Below are 21,458 nucleotides of genomic sequence, written 5' to 3' on the forward strand. Positions count from 1 at the left end.
TGCTACTTTCTTGTGAATGTCCTCAGTGGCGAGAAGGTCTGTGATGGAGTGGGCTCTATTTATCACTTTCTGTAGCCTTTTCTGATCCTGGTTCTTTTGATGAAAGATCATCGACCTGAAACGTTTGTCCTCCACGGACACTGCCCGACCAGCTAAACATCTCCAGCGCTTTCTAGTTCTACTTCAGATTTCCAGCATCTGCAGTGTTTTAACTTCTCAGCTCCCAGAGGCCTTCGCGCGATCAGAGGGCGGTTGTAGTCCCCTGTCATCCGGGGAACTACGATTCCCAGACCACACCGCGGGCACAAGCTTTTCCAATATGGCGGAGGTGCGACTTGGTTAGCGTTGAACCAAAATAATAGAGGGTGAGGAAAAGGGGGCGATAGCGATTACAGAGGGCTGGCGAAACAAGGTAAATGTTGGAGTACGAGTCTGTTTTAAGTTGATAGATTTTTAAAAATAAATGAATCGGCGGTTCTTCGTCGTTTGTTGAGCGCCTGCCCCGGTGTGCCTTGGATTGTGACAGCTGTTAGGCAGGAGGTTTGCTGTCGCTTATTCCTTCGCCACACCCGGCGTCACAAGTTCTTCGTGTTCACTCTGATTTCAGCACCCATTAGATGTCCTCTGATTTTTTTTTGTCTAAAACCCCAATCAACCCCCAAACACCCAGCTTCAGAATTCATTTGCAGTGAGGCTGGGGTGGAGAATGAATGGAGATGGGCTTGATTTCCAACGTGCGTAACAACTTGGTTAATTGTGGCTGTCAAATATCAGCAGTGTCCTTAGTTCATGTGTGGATGCTCGTACGGGATTCTGGCCGTATGACAAGCAGAATTACAGCCTCCTTACCGATAATGTCAGTGCGGACGGGGACCAGATTTTCTTTTGAGTGGGAATTTTTCTGAAGAAATCTCAGGTTTCTCACCATAGCCCTCCCCGATAACAGCTCGGATCAGCTGGAAGAAATATACTCCGCCCATTGTCACTGTTATTCAAATATTATTTTTGAACTTACAATTTTGTGTCTTATAAACTGCATCTGGTAATCAGATCAGAGGTTACAGTAACGAAATCACCTTGCAGCTGTCTTTACTTATAATATTAAATCATTGTTATTGTTCTCAAACTCTAGTCCAGTACATTGAGATGTATGAAGCAGGAAGCGTTTTTTTCTTAAACAGAGTGCTATCATAAGAAATCAATAAATAGAAGCAGGATCGGGCCATTCGGTTCTTGCCCTGCCATTCAGTAAGCTGAATGTTTCCCTGACTGAGGTGCCTAGAATCAGGCATTCAGGACTGAGAAAAGATTTTTGTCATCAAAAGCGTAGTGTATGTCTGGCATTCTCAATTGTAGAGAGTTATGAAGGCTTAATGAATTAAAGGCTGGCAATGGATTTGTAGATATTAAGGCAGCCAAGCCATATGGGAATTCCCTTACTAACACATGTGTCTGGGCTTCCTTAATATCCACAGTCCTCTTCAGTAGAGAATTTTATAAAAATTACTACCCCTTGAATGAAGAAATTTATACTTAATCTTGAATACCCAATCTCTAATTCTATACAGTACAGCCAGGGGAGCATCAATTCTGCATCTACCCTTTAAAGCTTCATAAGAATTAGAATCAGTTTTTTAAAACTCTACAGTTATTTTTATTGAGAATTATCAGATCGGACAATTGATTAAGATGTGCACACATTGAGGGCCTCCTTTGTCTCCATGCAACAGTGCAGCTACCACCAAATATATTGATTGGGTTATAAGGAGGTATGACATTTTGTTACATGGAGAAAGACCATGTTTAATGATCTTGCTGAGGTGAGGTTGGATCAAGTTAATACTTTACCTAATATTTTTTATCAGTAATGGGACTGCTTATAAATCTATGTGTATTTTCCCATTATAACCCCAATTTTTCTTTCAGCATCGAAGTTCTGCGCAATGTCTAACGTGGCTGATATCTGTCCACATTTGGATTCCATTGGAGAAATCACGAGAGAGGAGCTGTTGCAAAAATCAAAGGTAAAGGGGTTGTTAAATTTGCTAATTTCTTGCACTAACTTTGATATGTGGCCTGAGTCAGATTGATTCTTTTTTCAAACCACCTAGCACTGGCAAGTTAGCACTCATTGTAAAATGCCATAGTTATTGTCGATCAGTGTCTTTTTTTTATATTTTTGGTTTAGTACAGCTTTCTCTGTATTATGCTTGTTAACCTCCACTCAAGATACTTGAGACATTATCAAGGTTGTCATACCAGTGGAACACTAGTTGACCTCTATTGGACATAAATACATGTAGTCAATGTGATAGATTCCAAGACAATGTTCAAGGTTTAGTTTTTGTAATGCTGATTTTAAAAAGATATATCCATCAGCTTACACAGCAAAACACAGATAGTGATTCTTTATTTTCATTGCTTTTTGATAGGCTTTACTATGTAATGTCATTCAGATAATGCCGTCTGCTTCATTAGCTCCGCACTCATCTGAAAATTTAATTTCTTCACCACTGGTGCACTATGACTGCATTACATGCCCTCCACAAAATTAATTATGCAGTTGTCTATCTAACATTTTTTGACCGCCAAGAAGGGTAAAGGTAGCAGGTATGTGGGAACACCATAACCTGCAGATTGCCAATTAGGTCTCATACTATCATAACTTGGAAATGTATTCCTGTTCATTCTTCATCCGTGGGTTTAAATCTTTGAACTTGTTTTTCAAAGTCATTGTTGGAATTGGGTTCAGTTATTTTAAGTTTTTGCAGAGTAATGGAGGATTTTAAAATAATGTTTTAATTCCTAAGCAGCAGTTGAATTCCCAGTTCCATTTAATAAAATACAATTTGTTCTATTCCATTGCTGTAAATCCATAATGGTCTAATATTATCTTATGCAACATAAATTTCCCTGTTTTATGAAACAGCAGGGTTTTGACTTACGAAAGAAATCAATTGGAGAATGAGAAATTGAAAGAAACATAAATAATCTTTGGTGTCAAGCTCCACACAATTTTAAGACATTACTACCAGCATAAGGGCAGATATAGCCCATTCATATCTTCCTCTGATTGGATAATAACTGATCTATACTTTCAGTTTAACTTATTTTCTCTTCCTTGCCTTTTTCCAGGTCTTTTGATACATTTGTCTTTCAAATAATCTATTGAGTTTAGTTTCAACTTTTCTACCAGTCATGTATTTTTGGAAAAGTGTTTCACACTTCCGTTACCATTCCAGTAGAAAAATGTTTAATAATATCACTTCTAAATGGCCTGTCTCAAATATTATGTCTTTATTTTTCTGAATTCCTCCATCAGAGACAATAGCTTATTTTGTGCATTGATTCTACCAAATCCCTTAATTATTTTGTAATATTTTCTGTATGAATTTTATATCTCAAAACAAGACAACATGCTTATAAGCGCTAACTCCGTATGCAGATAAATAATTCTTCGGTCCTTTTTCAATTAAGTTACATAGGGCATCTCTTCAGACCTCCAATGAATCAACAGTGATTTTGTTAGATTTCTTTAAAGATAACCTTACTTAGGTTATTACTCTTGGTGTTAAAAGCATGATAAACTAATTTAATAGACTAAATGATGAGGCCAATTTTAAGCTTTTCTCAGACTGTGATGCTTTGCATGCAGTAAGCTTTAGCTCTGGAAGGAGCATTGAAGTAACTTGTAAATGAACAAATATCCTACTTCAGAATTGAAATGAAGGGTATTTGTTTTGGAGTACATGTAATGTATAAAAGAAAGTGGCTTAATAATGTACACAGAAATAAAATATACTTGGCTTCAAAAACAGACCTGGTAAAATGGCGCATAAGTGCAGATAGGTAAATAAATCTTCACTCTGACTAGCAAGTATCACACCTGAGAGTGAGCATTTATAGAAAAGAGCTTGGTTTAGAATATACCGCCAGGCATTATTTGGGCAGCAGTACAAATGAGATCAAATCACAAGATGAGCATTATCTTGTGATTTAGAAAAAAAAGTATGAGGGGTGATTGATAAGTTTGTGGCCTAAGGTAGAAGGAGTCAATTTTAAAAAGCCTAGCACATTTATTTTTCAACATAGTCCCCTCCTACATTTACACACTTAGTCCAGCAGTCGTGGAGCATATGGATCTTGGACCTCCAGAGAGTGTCCACAGCAGGGGTGATTGATAAGCTTGTGGCCTGAAGTAGAAGGAGATGAGTTATACAGCTCTGGTTACATGCACATGCAGTTCAACTCTTTGAGTGATTATGCAGAAAGTTTGAAGTTAATAACTCATTGTAAGGTAGAAGAGAGCTGGATCATTACAAGTATTTAAAGTGGACTGGATAAAATTTGAAAAATGGATGAATAGAGGGGTATAAAGAAAAGACACAAAAGGAATTTACACCAGCTTGGGTTAGCCATGATCACATTGAATGGTGAGGCAGACTTGAAGGGCCTGATAGCCTCCTAGTTTCCTTGTGCTCCTGTATGAGTGTAGGTTACTGCCCTGAGGAAATCCCATTGTCCTTTTCTGGAGCTGGGATAAATGACTTCAACAACTGTCATTTTGATGAGTATTCCTCCAAATATTGGAGTAGTTTTGTCTTCATGCTCAATAAGTTCATCTTTCCCAGGACCCCTCAAGCTATATTCTGTGAAGTGCTGCCTTGATGTCTGTGATAGTTAGTTTCATGACTATGCTCGATGTTCGGACCAAGTCAGAGAATGAAGTATGGGGCTAGGTAATCCCGATGAAACTGAAAGTAGGTATCAGCAAGAAGGGTTTGAGGGACTGAGTTGTACTTGTTGGCAATATTGACAACACTTCCTGGTGCCTATTTGATTGAGATTAATTAATTGAGATTGAATTTATCCTCTTTTTGTGAATAGGAAGTAGATAATTTTCCATATTGTCATGTAGATGTCAGTGTTGTAACTATACTACAGCTACTTCTCTGTGAACATGGTTGATCCTGGAGTATGTCAGCCATATAGCAACTGGGATTTTTTATGGTGTGAATAATCTTGTTGTATCCAGTGTTTTCAGCCATTTCCTGATATGAGATAAAGTGAATCAGATTAACTGAAGGCTAACTTTGGTGAATTGGGGCCTTGGAAGGAAGCTGTGATGAATCATCTACTTGACACTTTGGTTGAATTTAGTTGCAAATATTTTCTCTTTGTCATTAGCAGTGACATTGTTGATATAGCGTAGCATCTTAGCACTGGACCAGCAGTCTGACTTCTGGAGAGGTGTCTTTGAATCCCACCACAGAAACAAGGGAATTTAAGATCAAGTTATAAAATTGTAATTTGGTCTTGGTTATGATAGCTATAAGATTACTAGATTTCATTAACCACAACTTCACATTCAACATCAGCAAGATCAAGGAATTGATTGTGGATTTCAGGAAGGAGAAGTCTATAATACGTGCACCAGTCCCAGTGGTCAGTGGTGGAAAAAGTGAGCAGCTTCAAGTTCATGGCCGTCAACATCCAGCAGGATTTATCTTTGGCGAAACATTTTGTTGGAATTATGAAGAAGGCTCACCAGTGGCTTTACTCATAAGGAGTTTGAGGAGATGTGTCACTGAAGGCTCTTGCAAATTTCTGTAGATGTACAACGGAGAGCATTGTGACTGGTTGCATTTTAGCCTGATAATGAAGTCTCCAATGCAAAGGAACACGAGAGGTTGCAGAGGGTTATAGACTCAGCCAGTTCCATCACAGGCACAATTCTTCCTGCCATTGAGTACATCTTTAATTTGAATTAAGATTTGAGTAGCTCAGCAGAAAGCCATTGATTAGACAATCAAGATTTGAACAGCTCAGATTCAGCAGAAAGCAGCTGATTGGGCAATCAAGGTCAGATGACCAAGCAGTTTGAAAAGCTCAAACAATTAAATAGAGGGGTAGTTCAAGCGGAGCGGCCAGTGAGTGAGTGGGCCAGTGAAGGAGTGGAAATTTGAGGCTTTGACTCTAGAGGCTTCGATGAGAAGAGGCGGAGGATGAGCTTGTTCCCAGTTAGTCTTTACAATGCCTCCTGAGATGGTGATGTGCCTCTCCTGTGAGATGTAGCAGTCTTGGGGGATCTCCCCTCTCCTGCAGAGTCACATCTGCCAGAAGTGCTTGCGGCTGGGCGATCTGGAAGACCGTGTGAGGAATCTGGAGCAGCAGCTGGATGACCTTCAACTCATAAGGGAAAATGAAGCAGTCACAGATGAGAGCTACAGGGAGGTAGTCACACCTAGGCTGCCAGAAGCAGGTCGTTGGGTGACAGAGTGGGGGAAAACATAGGTGAGTAGACAGGTAGTGCAGAGCACCCCTGTAGCCATTCCCCTGAATAATAAGTTTACCGTCCTGGATACTGTTGGCGAGGACGACCGACCAGGTGTGAGCCACGGTGGCAGGGCCTCTGGTACTGAGTCTGACCCTGTTGTGCAGAAGGATGGGACGGAGAAGAGGAGAGCTGTCGTTATTGGAGACTCTATAGTCAGGGGAACAGAGAGGAGATTTTGTGGACGTGAGAAGGACACCCGCATGGTCTGTTGCCTCCTGGGTGCCAAGGTCCGGGATGTCTCTGACTGGGTGCATGACATCCTGGAACAAGAGGGAAAGCAACCAGAAGTTGTGATACATGTTGAGACCAACAACATAGGCAGGAAGAGGGATGAGGCCCTGAAGTGTGAGTTTCAGGAACTAGGCAGAAGGCTGAAGAACAGGACCTCAAGGGTGGCATTCTCAGGATTGCTGCCAGTGCTACGTGATAGTGATGGTAAGAATTGGAGGAGATGGCAGTTGAATGTGTGGCTGAGGAGTTGGTGCAGGGGGCAGGGTTTTAGATTTTTGGATCATTAGGATCTCTTCTGGGGAAGGTGGGGGCTGTACAGATTGGATGGGTTGCACCTGAACTCGAGGGGGAGCAATATCCTTGCAGGTAGGTTTGCTAGCATGGTTCGGGGGGGTTTAAACTAATTTGTGAGGGGGATGGGACCTGGAGCGATAGAGCAGTGAAAAAAGTGCATGGAGTAAAGCCAGATCTAACATAAAGAGAGGCTTTGAGGAAAAAGAAGCAGAATAAAGGGTGTAAAGGTAGTAAGGTAGAAGGGCTAAAGTGTGTGTACTTCAATGCGAGAAGCATCAGGAACAAAGGTGATGAACTGAGAGCTTGGATACATACATGGAATTATGGTGTAGTTGCCATTACAGAGACTTGGCTGGCACCAGAGCAGGAATGGATTCTCAATATTCCTGGACTTCAGTGCTTTAAAAGGGATAGAGAGGGAGGAAAAAGGGGAGGAGGTTTGTTATTACTGGTCAGGGATACTATTACAGCTACAGAAAGGATGGGTAATGTATCAGAACCCTCTTTTGAGTCAGTATGGGTGGAAGTCAGGAACAGGAAGGGAGCAGTTACTCTACTGGGGGTATTCTATAGGCCTCCGGATAGCAGCAGAGAGACCGAGGAGCAGATTGGGAGGCAGATTTTGGAAAGGTGCAAGAATAACAGGGTTGTTATCATGGGTGACTTTAACTTCCCTAATATTGATTGGCACTTGATTAGTTTCAAAGGTTTAGATGGGGCAGAGTTTGTTAAGTGTGTCCAGGGTGGATTCCTGTCACAGTATGTTGACAGGCTATGAAGGATGGGTCTGGCCCCTTTCCTGCGCAACACCCCTGTCAGCTGGTTGTTGCCACTATACCTGTCCTTCATAGAGAAGTTCTTTCAGGTCAACGCCTTTGACCACAGGGCCATCAGGCAGTGGTCAGCATGTAAGGTCCTGCAGGCACTGCAGGAGAAGGAAGTGATGGACACAGTGGGGTGGTTCCCTGAGCAGACCGTCCGGTTCATCTGGCAAAATGCCTCATGCCAGACCTCACAAACGGGTACCAAGACCTCGCCTGGCTGGCGGTGAGAGGGGCCCTCCCAGTCCGATCCCTCCTGTACACCCGGAACGTCGTCCCCACACCTCTCTGCCCACAGGAGGACTGCAGTGAGGAGGAGTCGGTGACCCACCTCTTTGTGCACTGCGGGTTTGCAGAGAAGGTATGGAGGACGATGGAAGGGACATTGTCGAGTTTCATCCCCAGCAGCTGCGTAACAGAGGGCTCTCTGATCTACCGGCTGTTCCCGGGGACACACATCGAGACCAACATCCGGTGCTGCTGGCAGATCATCAACTCTGTGAAAGACGCTCTTTGGTCGGCCCGAAACTTGATGGTCTACCAGCACATGGAGATGTCCATGGGAGAATGCTGCCGACTGGCACATTCTCAGCTGCAGGAGTACGTGCTGAGGGACGCAGTGAAACTTGGTGCAGCCACCGCAAGGGTCCGGTGGGGAAGGACCACGGTCTAGGGTCTTTCTCCCGCAGGAGTTGAGGGGTAGTGGGGCGGGGTGTATACCCCTCAACAAGTGTATGTAAATATGAAGTAACAGAGTGCCACCTGTGGGGCAAAAGTGTGGAAATGTAAAGACCGTAATGGAAACACCTGTAAAGGACTGAGAGTCATTGAATGGTTTATTGTATATAATTTTATTTTTGAATAAAGTATATTTTGTTTAATTAAAAAATGTTTCTGTTCCCTGGAGTCTAGTGTTCTTCTCCCGCGGGAGTTGAGGGTAGGGCGGTGGGGTGTATAGCCCTCAACAAGGGAATGTTAATATGGAATAACAGAGTGCCACGTGGGTGGTGAAAAGTGTGAAAATGTAAAGACTGTAATGGAAACATTTGTAAAGGATTGAGAGTCATTGAATTGTTTATTGTATATAATTTTATATTTGAATAAAGTATACTTTGTTTTAAAAAAAAACAAGATAAGGTAAACAGGTTAGCAAAGTATATGCATATATAAAAGTGAGTAAATAAAGTTCCCAAGCTTCTCCTAGCTCAGATGATTAGATGATACAGTCTTAAGGTGGTATGGTAAGTAGTCAGTTCAGATCTGGAATTTGATTTGAGTAGAGTTGGAGAGAGAGAAGGAGTTGTTTTGTCTTCACAGTACCGATGCCGTCGATCTTCCACGTTGTCCTCCTCCTCCTGAACTTACAGTGACTGACTGTGACCACAAAAAGTGGATGCTGTTTTCACATGGGACAACCCAGGCAAGGATTAAACACACCGATAGCATTCCACCGGTCACCCCTTTGTCCACACTGTGAGCTAAAAAACCCCACCTTTGTCGTGGGCACACAAAGCTCAACCAGTGTCTTCCTTGGTGTCTGGCATGTCTGATTACAAAGCCAACTGATCTTGTATATAACACACACAAAATGCTGGCGGAACACAGCAGGCCAGGCAGCATCTTTGGGAGGAGGTAGTGATGATGTTTCGGGCTGAAACCCTTCATCAGGAGTAAAGTAACATGGGATGGTGGAGAGGGGATAAGAAGTGGGGGGAGGGATGAAGTAGAGAGCTGGGAAGTGATAGGCTGGAGGGAAATGGGCTAGGGGGAAGGTGGAGAATTATGGGAAATAAAAGAGAAAGAAAGGTAGGGCTGGGGGGAGATTATAGTGAGGGGGGAAAAAAGAGAAAGAGAACCAGACTAAAATAATAGATAGGGATGGGGGTAAGGGGGGGGCAGGGGTAACAATGGAGGTCTGTGAGTTGGATGTTCATGCCGGCAGGTAGGAGGCTACCTAGGCAGGAGAAAAGGTATTGCTCCATCGACCTGCGTGTGGCCTCGTCTTGACGGTAGAGGAGGCCATGGACAGACATATTGGAGTGGGAGTGGTCTGTGGAATTGAAGTGTGTGGCCACAGGGAGATCCCGCCACTGCTGGAGGACTGAGCGCCGGTGTTCGGCAAAACAGTCTCCCAGTCTGCGGCAGGTCTCCCCAGTGTATAAATGGCCACATCGGGAGCACCGGATACAGTATATCACCCCAGTTGACTCGCAGGTGAAGTCATGGTTTTGATAGATAGCATTTTGTGTGTGTTTGAATTTCCAGCATTTGCAGATTTCCTTGTGTTTGACCTTATATATATTTCACAAGTGCTGAACACTAGCTGTCAATCATATAGTTCTACGTTTCAGTTTCCAAGGCAACTCTCAGACTTTTTTGTTTCTCTCTCCCTGTAATAGCACACATGCTGTTCGCTCCCGCTCTCTCTTTTTAAAGAAACAGTCCACTTAGAATAATCCTTCAGATCTCGTCACATATGGTATATACACCTTATTTATTATTTGTAGTAATATCACTATATGTTGTGTACCTTGTGTTGGAGGAATGTTGTTTCATTTGGCGGTTTTCATGTGTACGGTTGAATGACAATAAACTGATAGATATTTGCTAATTGACATCCTGGTCGGATTACAGAGCTTGAGGAAAGGTATGTGTGAAATGCATGCATGCTACCAAATTTACTTATGCTTACTTACTGCCCACTACACTGTTGGCATTTGGGGCAGCAGTGAAGGTGTTCTATCTGTGATGATGTTCAGCTTCCTCTCAGTTTTCATTCATGTCAGTCATGCAAATCCCGGATGGAGGCTCAAAAATACTGTTGCACTCAGATGTGTAAGGATTCTTCATAGCTGTTTCCTTAACAGTTTTGTTTGACCAGCCAGGGTTGTTAGCTGCGAGCTGAGCCTCTTAACCTGGAGGACCGGTGGACCACTCTTAGTCAGGACTTTACACTTTGACCTGTTTGGCATGGGTGGGCCTACCAAGAGCCGAAACATAAAGCCCTGATTCCTACCAACATAGCGTTCCGAGTCATTGAGGCATGCAAGCCTTCAAACCCAACGACAAGGTCGTGGCCTTCTTGGAGGCAAATTTACTTACTAGGCTCCCTTATTACTACAGGATCACAGCTTGATCAAACATGTCACAAGTCTGCACACTTGATCAATTTATATGAAGGAACACAGGATTGTCGATGTAAGCCTTTTAGTCCTATCAGTTTAAAAGTTTTTCCAGTCCATTAGATATGATTGCAAAATGAATGGATTACTTGTAATGATTTGTATGTTTGTTTGCTACCATATTACAAACAAAAAGCAATATGCATTATTATAGGAACAATATTTGCTGACCATAAGTTTCTTATTGATAGTCTTTTATTACTGACTTTCAAATCACTGCTCTGACTAATTGTTAGTGCGTATGATATACAGTACTTATTTTTAGAAACCACCCGACAAACAGCTGCTGTTCACTTAGAGACCAGAGCTTACATAAGTGTCTAGGCCTTGTTCCTTCTATTGCACCTGGTTGGCTGATAGAAACAGCAGAAGAAAGAAAAACATAGTTGACAGTTGACAGTAATAATATAAAGATTTATCTGTTATCCCTATGTGTATGTGTTGCCTGATCTTAATTTTATTAGCGTAAGATCGTTTACCGGACTACATGTCCCCTCGATGAAATTGAATTGTGCATAATGTTATTGGGCAGACATGTGCAGACCAGCTAGCAGATGTTCACACTGACATCTTCAACATCTCACTAGGCAGCACCGCCATTCCAACGTGCTTCAAGGCCGCCACCATCGTCCCCGTGCCAAAGAAGACTTCAGTGTCCTGCCTAAATGACTACTACCCCATTGCACTCACTTCCATCATCATGAAGTGTTTCGAGAGGCTCGTCATGAGGCACATCAAGACACTGCTGCCCCCCTCACTGGACCCCCTGCAGTTTGTGTACCGTCCCAACTGCTCAACAGACAAAGCTATTACCATCACCCTGTACCTAGCCTTGACCCACCTGGACAAAAAAGACATGTACGTTTGAATGCTGTTCATAGACTTCAGTTCAGCATTCAACACAATCATCCCTCAGAAACTGATTGGAAAGCTGAGCCTGGGCCTGAACACCTCCCTCTGCAGCTGGATCCTAGACTTCCTGACTGGGAGACCTCAGTCAGTCCGGATCAGAGGCAGCATCTCTAACACCATCACACTGAGCACGGGGTCCCCCAGGGCTGTGTGCTCAGTCCACTGCTGTTCACTCTGCTGACCCATGACTGTGGTGCAACACACAGCTCGAACCACATCATCAAGTTCGCTGATGACACGACCGTGGTGGGTCTCATCAGCAAGAACAATGAGTCAGCTTACAGAGAGGAGGTGCAGTGGCTAATGGACTGGTGCAGAGCCGACAACCTGTCTCTGAATGTGAACAAAACAAAAGAGATGGTTGTTGACTTTAGGAGGGCACGGAGCAACCACTCCCCACTGAACATCGACAGCTCCTCGGTAGAGATCGTTAAGAGCACCAAATTTCTTGGTGTTCACCTGACGGAGAATCTCACCTGGTCCCTCAACACCAGCTCCATAGCAAAGAAAGCCCAGCAGCGTCTCTACTTTCTGCGAAGGCTGAGGAAAGTCCATCTCCCACCCTCCCATCCTCATCACATTCTACAGAGGTTGTATTGAGAGCATCCTGAGCAGTTACATCACTGCCTGGTTTGGAAATTGCACCATCTCGGATCACAAGACCCTGCAGCAGATAGTGAGGTCAACTGAGAAGATCATCGGGGTCTCTCTTCCCGCCATTACGGACATTTATACCACATGCTGCATCCGCAAAGCAAATAGCATTATGAAGGACCCCACGCACCCCTCATACAAATTCTTCTCCCTCCTTCTGTCTGGGAAAAGGCACCAAAGCACTCAGGCTCTCACGACCAGGTTAAGTAACAGTTTCTTCCCCCAAGCTATCAGACTCCTCAATACCCAGAGCCTGGACTGACACCTTACTGCCCTACTGTCTTGTTTATTATTTATTGTAATGACTGCATTGTTTTGTGCACTTTATGCAGTCCTGGGTAGGTCTGTTGTCTAGTGTATTTTTTTTCTGTGTTTTTTACATGGTTCAATCTAGTTTTTGTACTGTCTCATATAACACTATGGTCCTGAAAAACGTTGTCTCATTTTTACTGTGTACTGTACCAGCAGTTATGGTCGAAATGACAATAACAAGTGACTTGATGTTCACTTTTTAGCCAACAACATTTTGCTTCAAATTCTTTCTCATTTCAACGCATTGTGTAATTTCACTTATTTGGTACTGCATTTGTCTTTTATCACATTTACAATAGTGATACAAAGCTCTGAATTTTAATTAACCCATGTTTATTACATTATTTCAATTTAAGAAGTGTCCTCAAAATGGTGTAGTCCACAGTTGGAGGAACAAAGTCTTATATTCCGCTTGGGTAGCCTCTTATCTGACGGCATTAACATCAATTTCTCAAACTTCTTGTAATGCCACCCCCCCCCCCCCCACCAGTTCCCATCCCCTTTCCCACTTTATCTCCTTGTCCACCCATCGCTTCCCTCTGGTGGTCCTCCCTCCCCCCTTCTTCCATGACCTCTGTCTCTTTCACCAGTCTACTTCCCAGCTCTTTACTTCATTCCTTCCTCTCTACAGGTCTCTGTGGTGTTTCTCTCTCTCCCCTACCCCCACCTGTTAAATCTACTCATCCTTTTTTCTTCAGTCCTGCCGAAGGGTTTTGGCCCAAAACGTCGACTGAACTTTTTTTCATATATGCTGCCTGACCTGCTGAGTTCCTCCAGCATTTTGTATGTGCTGCTGGAAAGTGGCTAGACGTTCAAAAAGTTGGGAGAGGTTGAAGTTTTACTCAATTTTATGATAGGATTTTAGTTATCTGTATCAATATATGGTGGTCACTTTTATCTCTTCTGCTGTGGACTGATATATTTGTGACAGATAGGTTGGTGACGTTGAGTTAAGTATTCTTTTTATCTTTGATTCTTTGTGTTTGCACAATACCAGCCTAACAGTTATATCTATGATGCTTTCATTTGGGTATTAGCATTTCTGTTATTGTTAATACACTTATGTTAAGAGACTCTGATGCCCTCGGAGTCCTTTCTATATCAGTGATATTTCTAAGTTATGTTCAGTGTGCTGCTTGTAAGATTTAACTATTTGAAATAATAGTACTAATGACTTTCTTTCAGGGAACATGCCAATCCTGTGGAGTTGGTGGACCAAACTTATGGGCTTGCCTTCAAGTAAGTAATTTATATAAAATATATAAGAAAGTATGTCATTGTTTAGAAGTTTGATTTAATTATGGAGCCATCTAAGTTGACAAAAATATTCATTTCCCTAATTAGCTGTAGACTTATGCAGATAAATTAAGTCAAACAGTTTAGTAGTTAATATCGATATTCTTGCTGTTGCTGTTAACTTGCAAATTCCTGAACTTTGTTATTTTCATGGGCAATTGTTTTATGTTTCCTTTTGCCATGCTGTGAAGAAATCCATCTTGAGATGTTTTATGATAAGGAGAATGGATTCCAGACAGTTTGAGAAAGTTGAGCAAGTGAAATTGAAAGCATAGTTAATAAATCCTTTGAAAACAGGCCTGGATTTAGTTAGGGTGGGAGAACCAGTCTTGAGTTCATCCACTCTGATAGCTCAATGGACCACTTAGCTTTATTTAAGTAGATAACAGTACTTTAACATTAATCCTAGGATCTTACGATCTCATTGGGTAGACTTATTAGGTTTCTCTCATTTTCATTCTTGGTTCTGTGCATCAAATGGAGTTAAGACAAAAATATTAGTTTGGCAATGCAAATTATATAAGATTTAAAAATTATACTGGATAAATATGGATCTATGGAACAACTTAAGGTGTGAGGTTTATTTCAGACTGTGATTTGTTTTCTGTTTATTTCCCAAGATATTTTATTACCTTATTAGTCAACATATTGTTTCCATTTGATTTTCTTTATCTCTTTTTCTCCTTTCCCAAAACAGAATGGCTGCTCCTATGTAGGATGTGGGGAATCATATGTTGACCACAGCACGTTACATTCACAGGTAATTGAGACCTTTGTAAAAGAGAAAGATGGAGCTACTTGTATGTCCCCTCCATCTATTGATAAATCATGTTGAAGCTTTATATTAGGGTATGTCTCCAATTTTCCATTATAATTCTTGTAACAATAGGCTAATCATGCTGTATTTCACTCACCATTTAAAAATGTATCCATTTTTGCTTTAATCTTATCCGGATATGAAGAGCTGACAAACAGGATGCTATGTATTTGAAAATCCTCCCACAAACTGGAATAGACTGAACAGAGACTGGGTTTAGCACTATCAATAATGCTGGAATTATACTGAAGTGTCTATGATAATCAGTAATATTTTTGAAACTGGTCAAGTAGTCTTAAATATTTTGTTTCAAGTGCTGTCAAAAAATTTACAAAAATGCTTCAAGTATTATCATTAGTAAAAAACACTTGCACTTACCTTTTTTCCCCTCTAGGTCAGTACTAATTTAAATTAACTAAGGGAATGAACAGGAAATGCTGAAATTCCTTCTGCCCCATTTTCTTCTGCTCTCTTTGAACTCATTGTTTTTTCAGAAAGTTTATTACACTACTGTGTAAAATACTTTTTAAAGAAACGCATAATTTAAGCGTGCTTGGGGTAGTAATACGAAATAAATCCAATAGTCCAAAAAATTTGCAAGTCTGCACCATCAAAATTCTCAGTATGCCAGATTATTAGATTTTTTTGTGGCAGTTATTTTCGGACAATCTTGATTGTAGCACAGTAAGAATGTTGATGCTTGTGTTTCCATAGAATGGAACGATGGGAGGAAATGTCCATAGCATTTTGATACTCTTAAATATATTGATGGAAAAACAAATTCCTTACATTGCTTGTAAGTGTAACTCCTTGGGTCGCCTCAGGCTCGCTCAGCTCGTTCCCGTCTAGGGGGAGCAGCCTTCGGCCCCGCCAAACTGGGTAATCAGCTGGTGTGGATGCTGTGTGATGTCCCCGCCTCGCCCAAAAACAGACAGCACACCATATGCGATTAAATGAGTACAATTTATAAAGGTTACTATAACTAAGTGATTAATAACGATACAGTATATATGAAGAGAAAATTAAAGAAAAGGCGCCAAACTTATCAAAGTCCAAACCACTTCGTGCACAGCCGTTGGAGCTCAATTTCTGAAGTCTTCTGGCCACCATTCGATCCCCTCCGAACTCCTCGACTCGCAGCTCAGGACCCTCCGAACTCCTCGACTCTCCAAACAGCTCAGGACCCTCCGAGTGGTCAACCAAGCACATCTAGCTTCAACCCCCCCCTCCTCGGAGAATCTCCCGGCCTCGGACCCCCCTTTGGGGTCCGATCCTCGCCCAGCTTAGAGCATTGCGTCCTCTCTCTCGACCCCCTCGCGCCGATCTGCCCAAAAGCCCGTCAACAAAAGCTTACAGACTCAGAAGAAAGAAAATTAATCCCCATTTGGTTTACAAAGGAATACCATTCTCGTTATCAGTAAATTAGCATTCCTGCTAGTTAACAAAAAGAAGAAACCCTCTTTACACTCTCCCTCCACCAAATAAAAGTCATGTCCTCATGACTACTAAATAACTCGCCACCTTTCCTGCCAACACACCGTAACCCAAGCACAAACAGGGACATCTCCTCCCCACACAGTAAACCTCACGCCCTGTTTTTCAGGCGCTACTTAGGCCAACTATCTGGGAGTTCCCTAACCCTTCTGAGACCTCCGTACCCCCTCACCTAAACCCTTCAGGCTCGGACACAACTGGGGATACCTTGGGCCCACTACCACCTCCTCTCTCAACCTCTCACTCATGCACACAGCTAACCCTCCCCGCTACACCTGACTCAATGGGAGAAGGGCCAAAGGTCTCTTCCTCAATCGAGGGAAAGTCAGCAAAAGGCAGCATGTACCACACATCCAGCACATCATCCATCGAATCTGTATTCTTCCTCATTCCTGTGATCGGTAGCTGCTGTTTGATCTTCTCCAAACGGAAACACGTGGCCTGCACTGCTCCCGCAGTCTCTTCAGCCTCCTGTTCAGTATTCACTGCACTTCTCTCCAGCTTTTTCTTCCTCATGACTTCTTCCAGATCAACTTTCAGGTTTTGCACTTCATTTGAACTGTCGATGGTCATCTTCAGGTTCCCTTCAAGTTTCCGCTTCTCTCTTCTGAGATTCATCTGTAATTTCTTCACCTCCGCAAACTCCCCTCTCCGGGTTCTCAGTTTGCTATTACCCTCAGTCAGACAACTTTCTTCATTCTCTCCAACTTGTAAGTCTTCCGAATGGTTCCAGATCACTTTCTCCAGTCTCTCCGTCTTCATTTCAAACTTGATTCCGTAGAGACAGTCTCTCACGAGCTGCGACCTTCGCCAGCCCTGGCACGTGTCCCGAAAACACTTTAACTCGGTAGTTCTCAGCTGCTCCTGCAACGACCTCACTTCATATTCTCCTGAGGCAAATCCAAATACCAAGAGATCATCCACATACACCAAAACTCCAAACGCCTCCACATCCCCTATGGTCTTCCACCTGCCCTGCAGGAAGGTTGCAAGGGCTCCAGATATGCCCTGTGGCATCTTTTCAGACCCGAAGACTCCTAGGGAACTTATAACGGCCGTCTTCTCCTTGTTGGCCCCACTCATCGGGATCTGGCAACATCCACTCCTCAGATCCAGCACCTTAAACCACTTCACACCACTCAGACAGGCCATCGCCTCTCTGGCCCTCAGGGCCATATTCTGGTCACTGACAGTGCGCCTCTTCAACGCAATATAATCCATACACACGCTGCCTACGTCTTCCACGGCTGTAGGGGCCAGTCGCCGCAACCTCTCTCTCTCCGAGGTGTCTTCAGCAGTCAACTCCCCTCCCTTGTGGTATTTCGCAGCGTCCACGAAGAGGGTCTCACCATCAGATACTTCCCCCAGGCCGTACCACCACTGGCTCTTGTTTGAATTCGTTATCAGCCCAATGCTGCTACACACGTCCGCACAAGCAGCTCGAAACCCTGGGTGCATCGACAATGCCTCCAAACAGCGCTCACCCGCCTCCTCCGGGCAGGCTCCCAAGCGCACCAGCAGGATTTTGGTTCTCTCTAGAACAGAAACGCTGCCCGTCTCAACAGGGTCCGGACACATCAGCATTAACGATTCATGAACCTCAGTCTCCTCCACATTTGCCTCTAAGAACTCCATTTTCACTGACCAACAACCGTTGTCTGGATAATCACCGACACTGGTACCCCGAATCTCCAGTGTCCTCAATGTTGTCCAGGGTAAATGCTTCCAATAACGGTTATGAAACAAACTGTACAGCAACTTCACCGGCGCCCCGGTGCTGAGGATGGCTTTAACTTGACTTCCATCCATCCGTAACAACACCTGTGCGCATGGCCCCTCTAAGCCTTCAGGAATAGGGTCTGCTCCTTTCGGGAGTTCCTTGGTACATTGCTGGGAACGTGCTCCCCCAGAGACCCCAAGCCGTTCCCCCACTGGGCCTCCTCTAAGTTTCCCGACACCTCTCGAATCAACGGAACAACTGATCCCCTTGACAGATCCCCTTGGCACCACAAGCAATTTATCTGCCCCCCTAGGCAAAAAAGGATACCCTAAAAACTTCCCACCAATCTCCTGCCACGGATATGATAAGCCCCCCAGCTGCGGCATTTGACTTCCAGTCGAACCACACGCATTTTCCCACACTTTCCCAGAACTGGCAGCGGTCACTTCGAGGTAATTGCGCCCGACAGTTCTAACAAAGTCACCAGCCCGCCTACTCAAACTTTCAACCCGTCCCTGTCGCTTTTCCTCAGCCAAGTACTGCCACTCACCCAACAACTGAGGGGTCCGCTCCGCCCACGCTTCCGCCCCTTTAGGGCTGGACATTATTCCAATAACCGGGCGGAGCTCACCACTGCTGAACCATCCCAACCTGTCACTCCTCAATCTCCAAACAGTACGGACAACCCATGGTCCCACCACCATTTCGTCAGCCAACAGAAACCACCCCACCCAACACACACACCGCGATAACCAGCAATCGCACACCCACAAAGGCACACCAGCTCTTCGCCGCAGACACAATTTAAAGAGGGTGATCACACAGCTTCCACAGAAATCAACCCCGGACGAGCACCCCACAATGTAACTCCTTGGGTCGCCTCAGGCTCGCTCAGCTCGTTCCCGTCTAGGGGGAGCAGCCTTCGGCCCCGCCAAACTGGGTAATCAGCTGGTGTGGATGCTGTGTGATGTCCCCGCCTCGCCCAAAAACAGACAGCACACCATATGCGATTAAATGAGTACAATTTATAAAGGTTACTATAACTAAGTGATTAATAACGATACAGTATATATGAAGAGAAAATTAAAGAAAAGGCGCCAAACTTATCAAAGTCCAAACCACTTCGTGCACAGCCGTTGGAGCTCAATTTCTGAAGTCTTCTGGCCACCATTCGATCCCCTCCGAACTCCTCGACTCGCAGCTCAGGACCCTCCGAACTCCTCGACTCTCCAAACAGCTCAGGACCCTCCGAGTGGTCAACCAAGCACATCTAGCTTCAACCCCCCCCTCCTCGGAGAATCTCCCGGCCTCGGACCCCCCTTTGGGGTCCGATCCTCGCCCAGCTTAGAGCATTGCGTCCTCTCTCTCGACCCCCTCGCGCCGATCTGCCCAAAAGCCCGTCAACAAAAGCTTACAGACTCAGAAGAAAGAAAATTAATCCCCATTTGGTTTACAAAGGAATACCATTCTCGTTATCAGTAAATTAGCATTCCTGCTAGTTAACAAAAAGAAGAAACCCTCTTTACATAAGGAAATGTAGAAAATGTACTTATGGAACTTTTCTCTTTTTGAGCTCTGCTTATTTTCTACGTAATGTTAATTTTCCTGTATATACTTTTGTTTTGATATACACAGTCTAAGAAACATAACCTGACAGTGAATTTAACCACATTCCGAATTTGGTGTTACGCCTGTGAGAAGGAAGTTTTCCTGGAACAGCGACCTGTTTTACCCAGTCCAGCTCCATCAAGCAGATCAACAGAGCAGGTATTTCACAAGTGGATTACCGTTAAAATGTATGTATTGAGACAGCTGTTGCTATTTGGAAAAAGTAAAATTTTCCCATTAAAGACTGGTTATTTGAGGGTACTTAAGTTGCCCAGAAATGGTCCTGGGTTTATAGAGATGAAGGTAGCTGAAAATATTCTTAATATAATGTTTTAGTGAGGTGCAAATAGATTAGCATAAAATATTATTTATGAGCAATAAGGTTTCTATTTTATATTACTGTAGTAACACAACTTTTTCTTTCTTTAGGACTCTGGCATATCACTTGGAAATCATCCATTCAAAATTGTTCCCATTGCAGTTGCAGATGAAGGAGAATCTGAGTCTGAGGATGATGAGTTAAGACCAAGAGGTACATAGAGCACAGATGGCACTGAATGCAACTGAAGCAAGAAAATATTGCCACTGTATAGAATCAATGATGTAACTCTTTGTGTTCAACCAGGGAATATATCCACATAGATAGAATTCAGTATATTAATGTGTAAAGTTCTGTTCAAATATATTGTTGTGTTGCTCCTGAAATCAACTTACTCCTTTTTCTGATTTGTTTTTTTTTCCTGCTCAAATCTCTCTTAGGGCTTACAGGAATGAAGAACATTGGAAACTCCTGCTACATGAATGCTGCACTGCAGGCTTTATCCAACTGGTAAGATAATATATTTACTGAGCTTACATTACACAGTAAATATTTGCTGGAAAAATGAATTAAGTGTATTGCAAATTACTGGTCAAATTGTTACATGGTTGGCAGTGATTATTGCATTTATATTTTATCTGTTCCGTTTTCTTCATTAATTAAGATGATCTATGGAATAAATATTTACAATTACATCAAACAGAATAATACAGTACAGTCAGCCCATTATACCTTTGCCAACTCTTTGAGGGAAGAATTTGTCCACTCCCTTTGCTCCTAGCCTTATGCATTCCTCCCTCTTGCCCCCTACCCCCACTCCAATGTATTTATCCAGTGCTCTTTTGAAAATTATTAATTATCTCTGTGGTCATCTAAATGGTGGGGAAGGAGGTACAATGCTAGCCTTACCATCCTTTGAGTGGCCACTCAAAATAATACTATACAAAAAAACTTCTAAAGCAACACATATAATGGTGAAGGAACTCAGCAGGTCAGGCAGCATCAATGAAGGGAAATGGGCAGTCAATTTTTTAGTTCAAGATTCATCATAGGACTCAAAATAGAAAGTAACTTCTTAAAAAGAAAAGCTTAAGGGTTTTGTGAATGTGGATTCAAAGACAAAGATATTTGCTTTCAGTCCTCTTTTCGTCATTTTGAAATCTGGTAGGGGGAGAAAACCACCTCAAGCCAGTTTTAACTGATGATAGTAAATTCCACCCAAGTCCTACTTGGATGTAATTTTGACTGACTGGATGTTTACTAAAGCTTTTACCAATAAATTTTGTCATTTGGAATTTACTTTAGAACATTTTTCATACCAATTGGAAATGTTATGTTAAGAAAACCAATTGAAGTCTCTATGACGTGGCATCTGAGATATGTTGCAAATGAGATGAGTATTTTGTAATTTTAGCTTTTTTGTTGCTGTTGAGATGCTGATGTGCTAATGTTAACTGTGTT

General features: G+C 43.0%; 1 protein-coding gene across 3 annotated transcripts in view; it reads left to right on the plus strand.

Annotated features, from left to right (window-relative positions):
* Positions 1-298: 298 nt before the first annotated feature.
* usp20 (ubiquitin specific peptidase 20) overlaps positions 299-21,458 on the plus strand; it is an 84,107-nt gene continuing 62,947 nt past the window's right edge. For all 3 annotated transcript variants that reach the window (XR_009516448.1, XM_059993660.1, XM_059993659.1), the window contains exons 1-7: positions 299-412; positions 1,927-2,024; positions 13,929-13,982; positions 14,737-14,799; positions 19,706-19,837; positions 20,108-20,210; positions 20,438-20,507. Coding sequence is in view for 2 of the 3 variants with exons in the window: in XM_059993660.1 (XP_059849643.1) it covers positions 1,944-2,024; positions 13,929-13,982; positions 14,737-14,799; positions 19,706-19,837; positions 20,108-20,210; positions 20,438-20,507 (503 nt within the window). In the remaining variant the exon portion in view is untranslated. The remainder of the gene's footprint in view (positions 413-1,926; positions 2,025-13,928; positions 13,983-14,736; positions 14,800-19,705; positions 19,838-20,107; positions 20,211-20,437; positions 20,508-21,458) is intronic.

This window comes from Hypanus sabinus, chromosome 18, assembly GCF_030144855.1.
Source record: "Hypanus sabinus isolate sHypSab1 chromosome 18, sHypSab1.hap1, whole genome shotgun sequence".
Classification (NCBI taxonomy): Eukaryota; Metazoa; Chordata; class Chondrichthyes; order Myliobatiformes; family Dasyatidae; genus Hypanus; species Hypanus sabinus.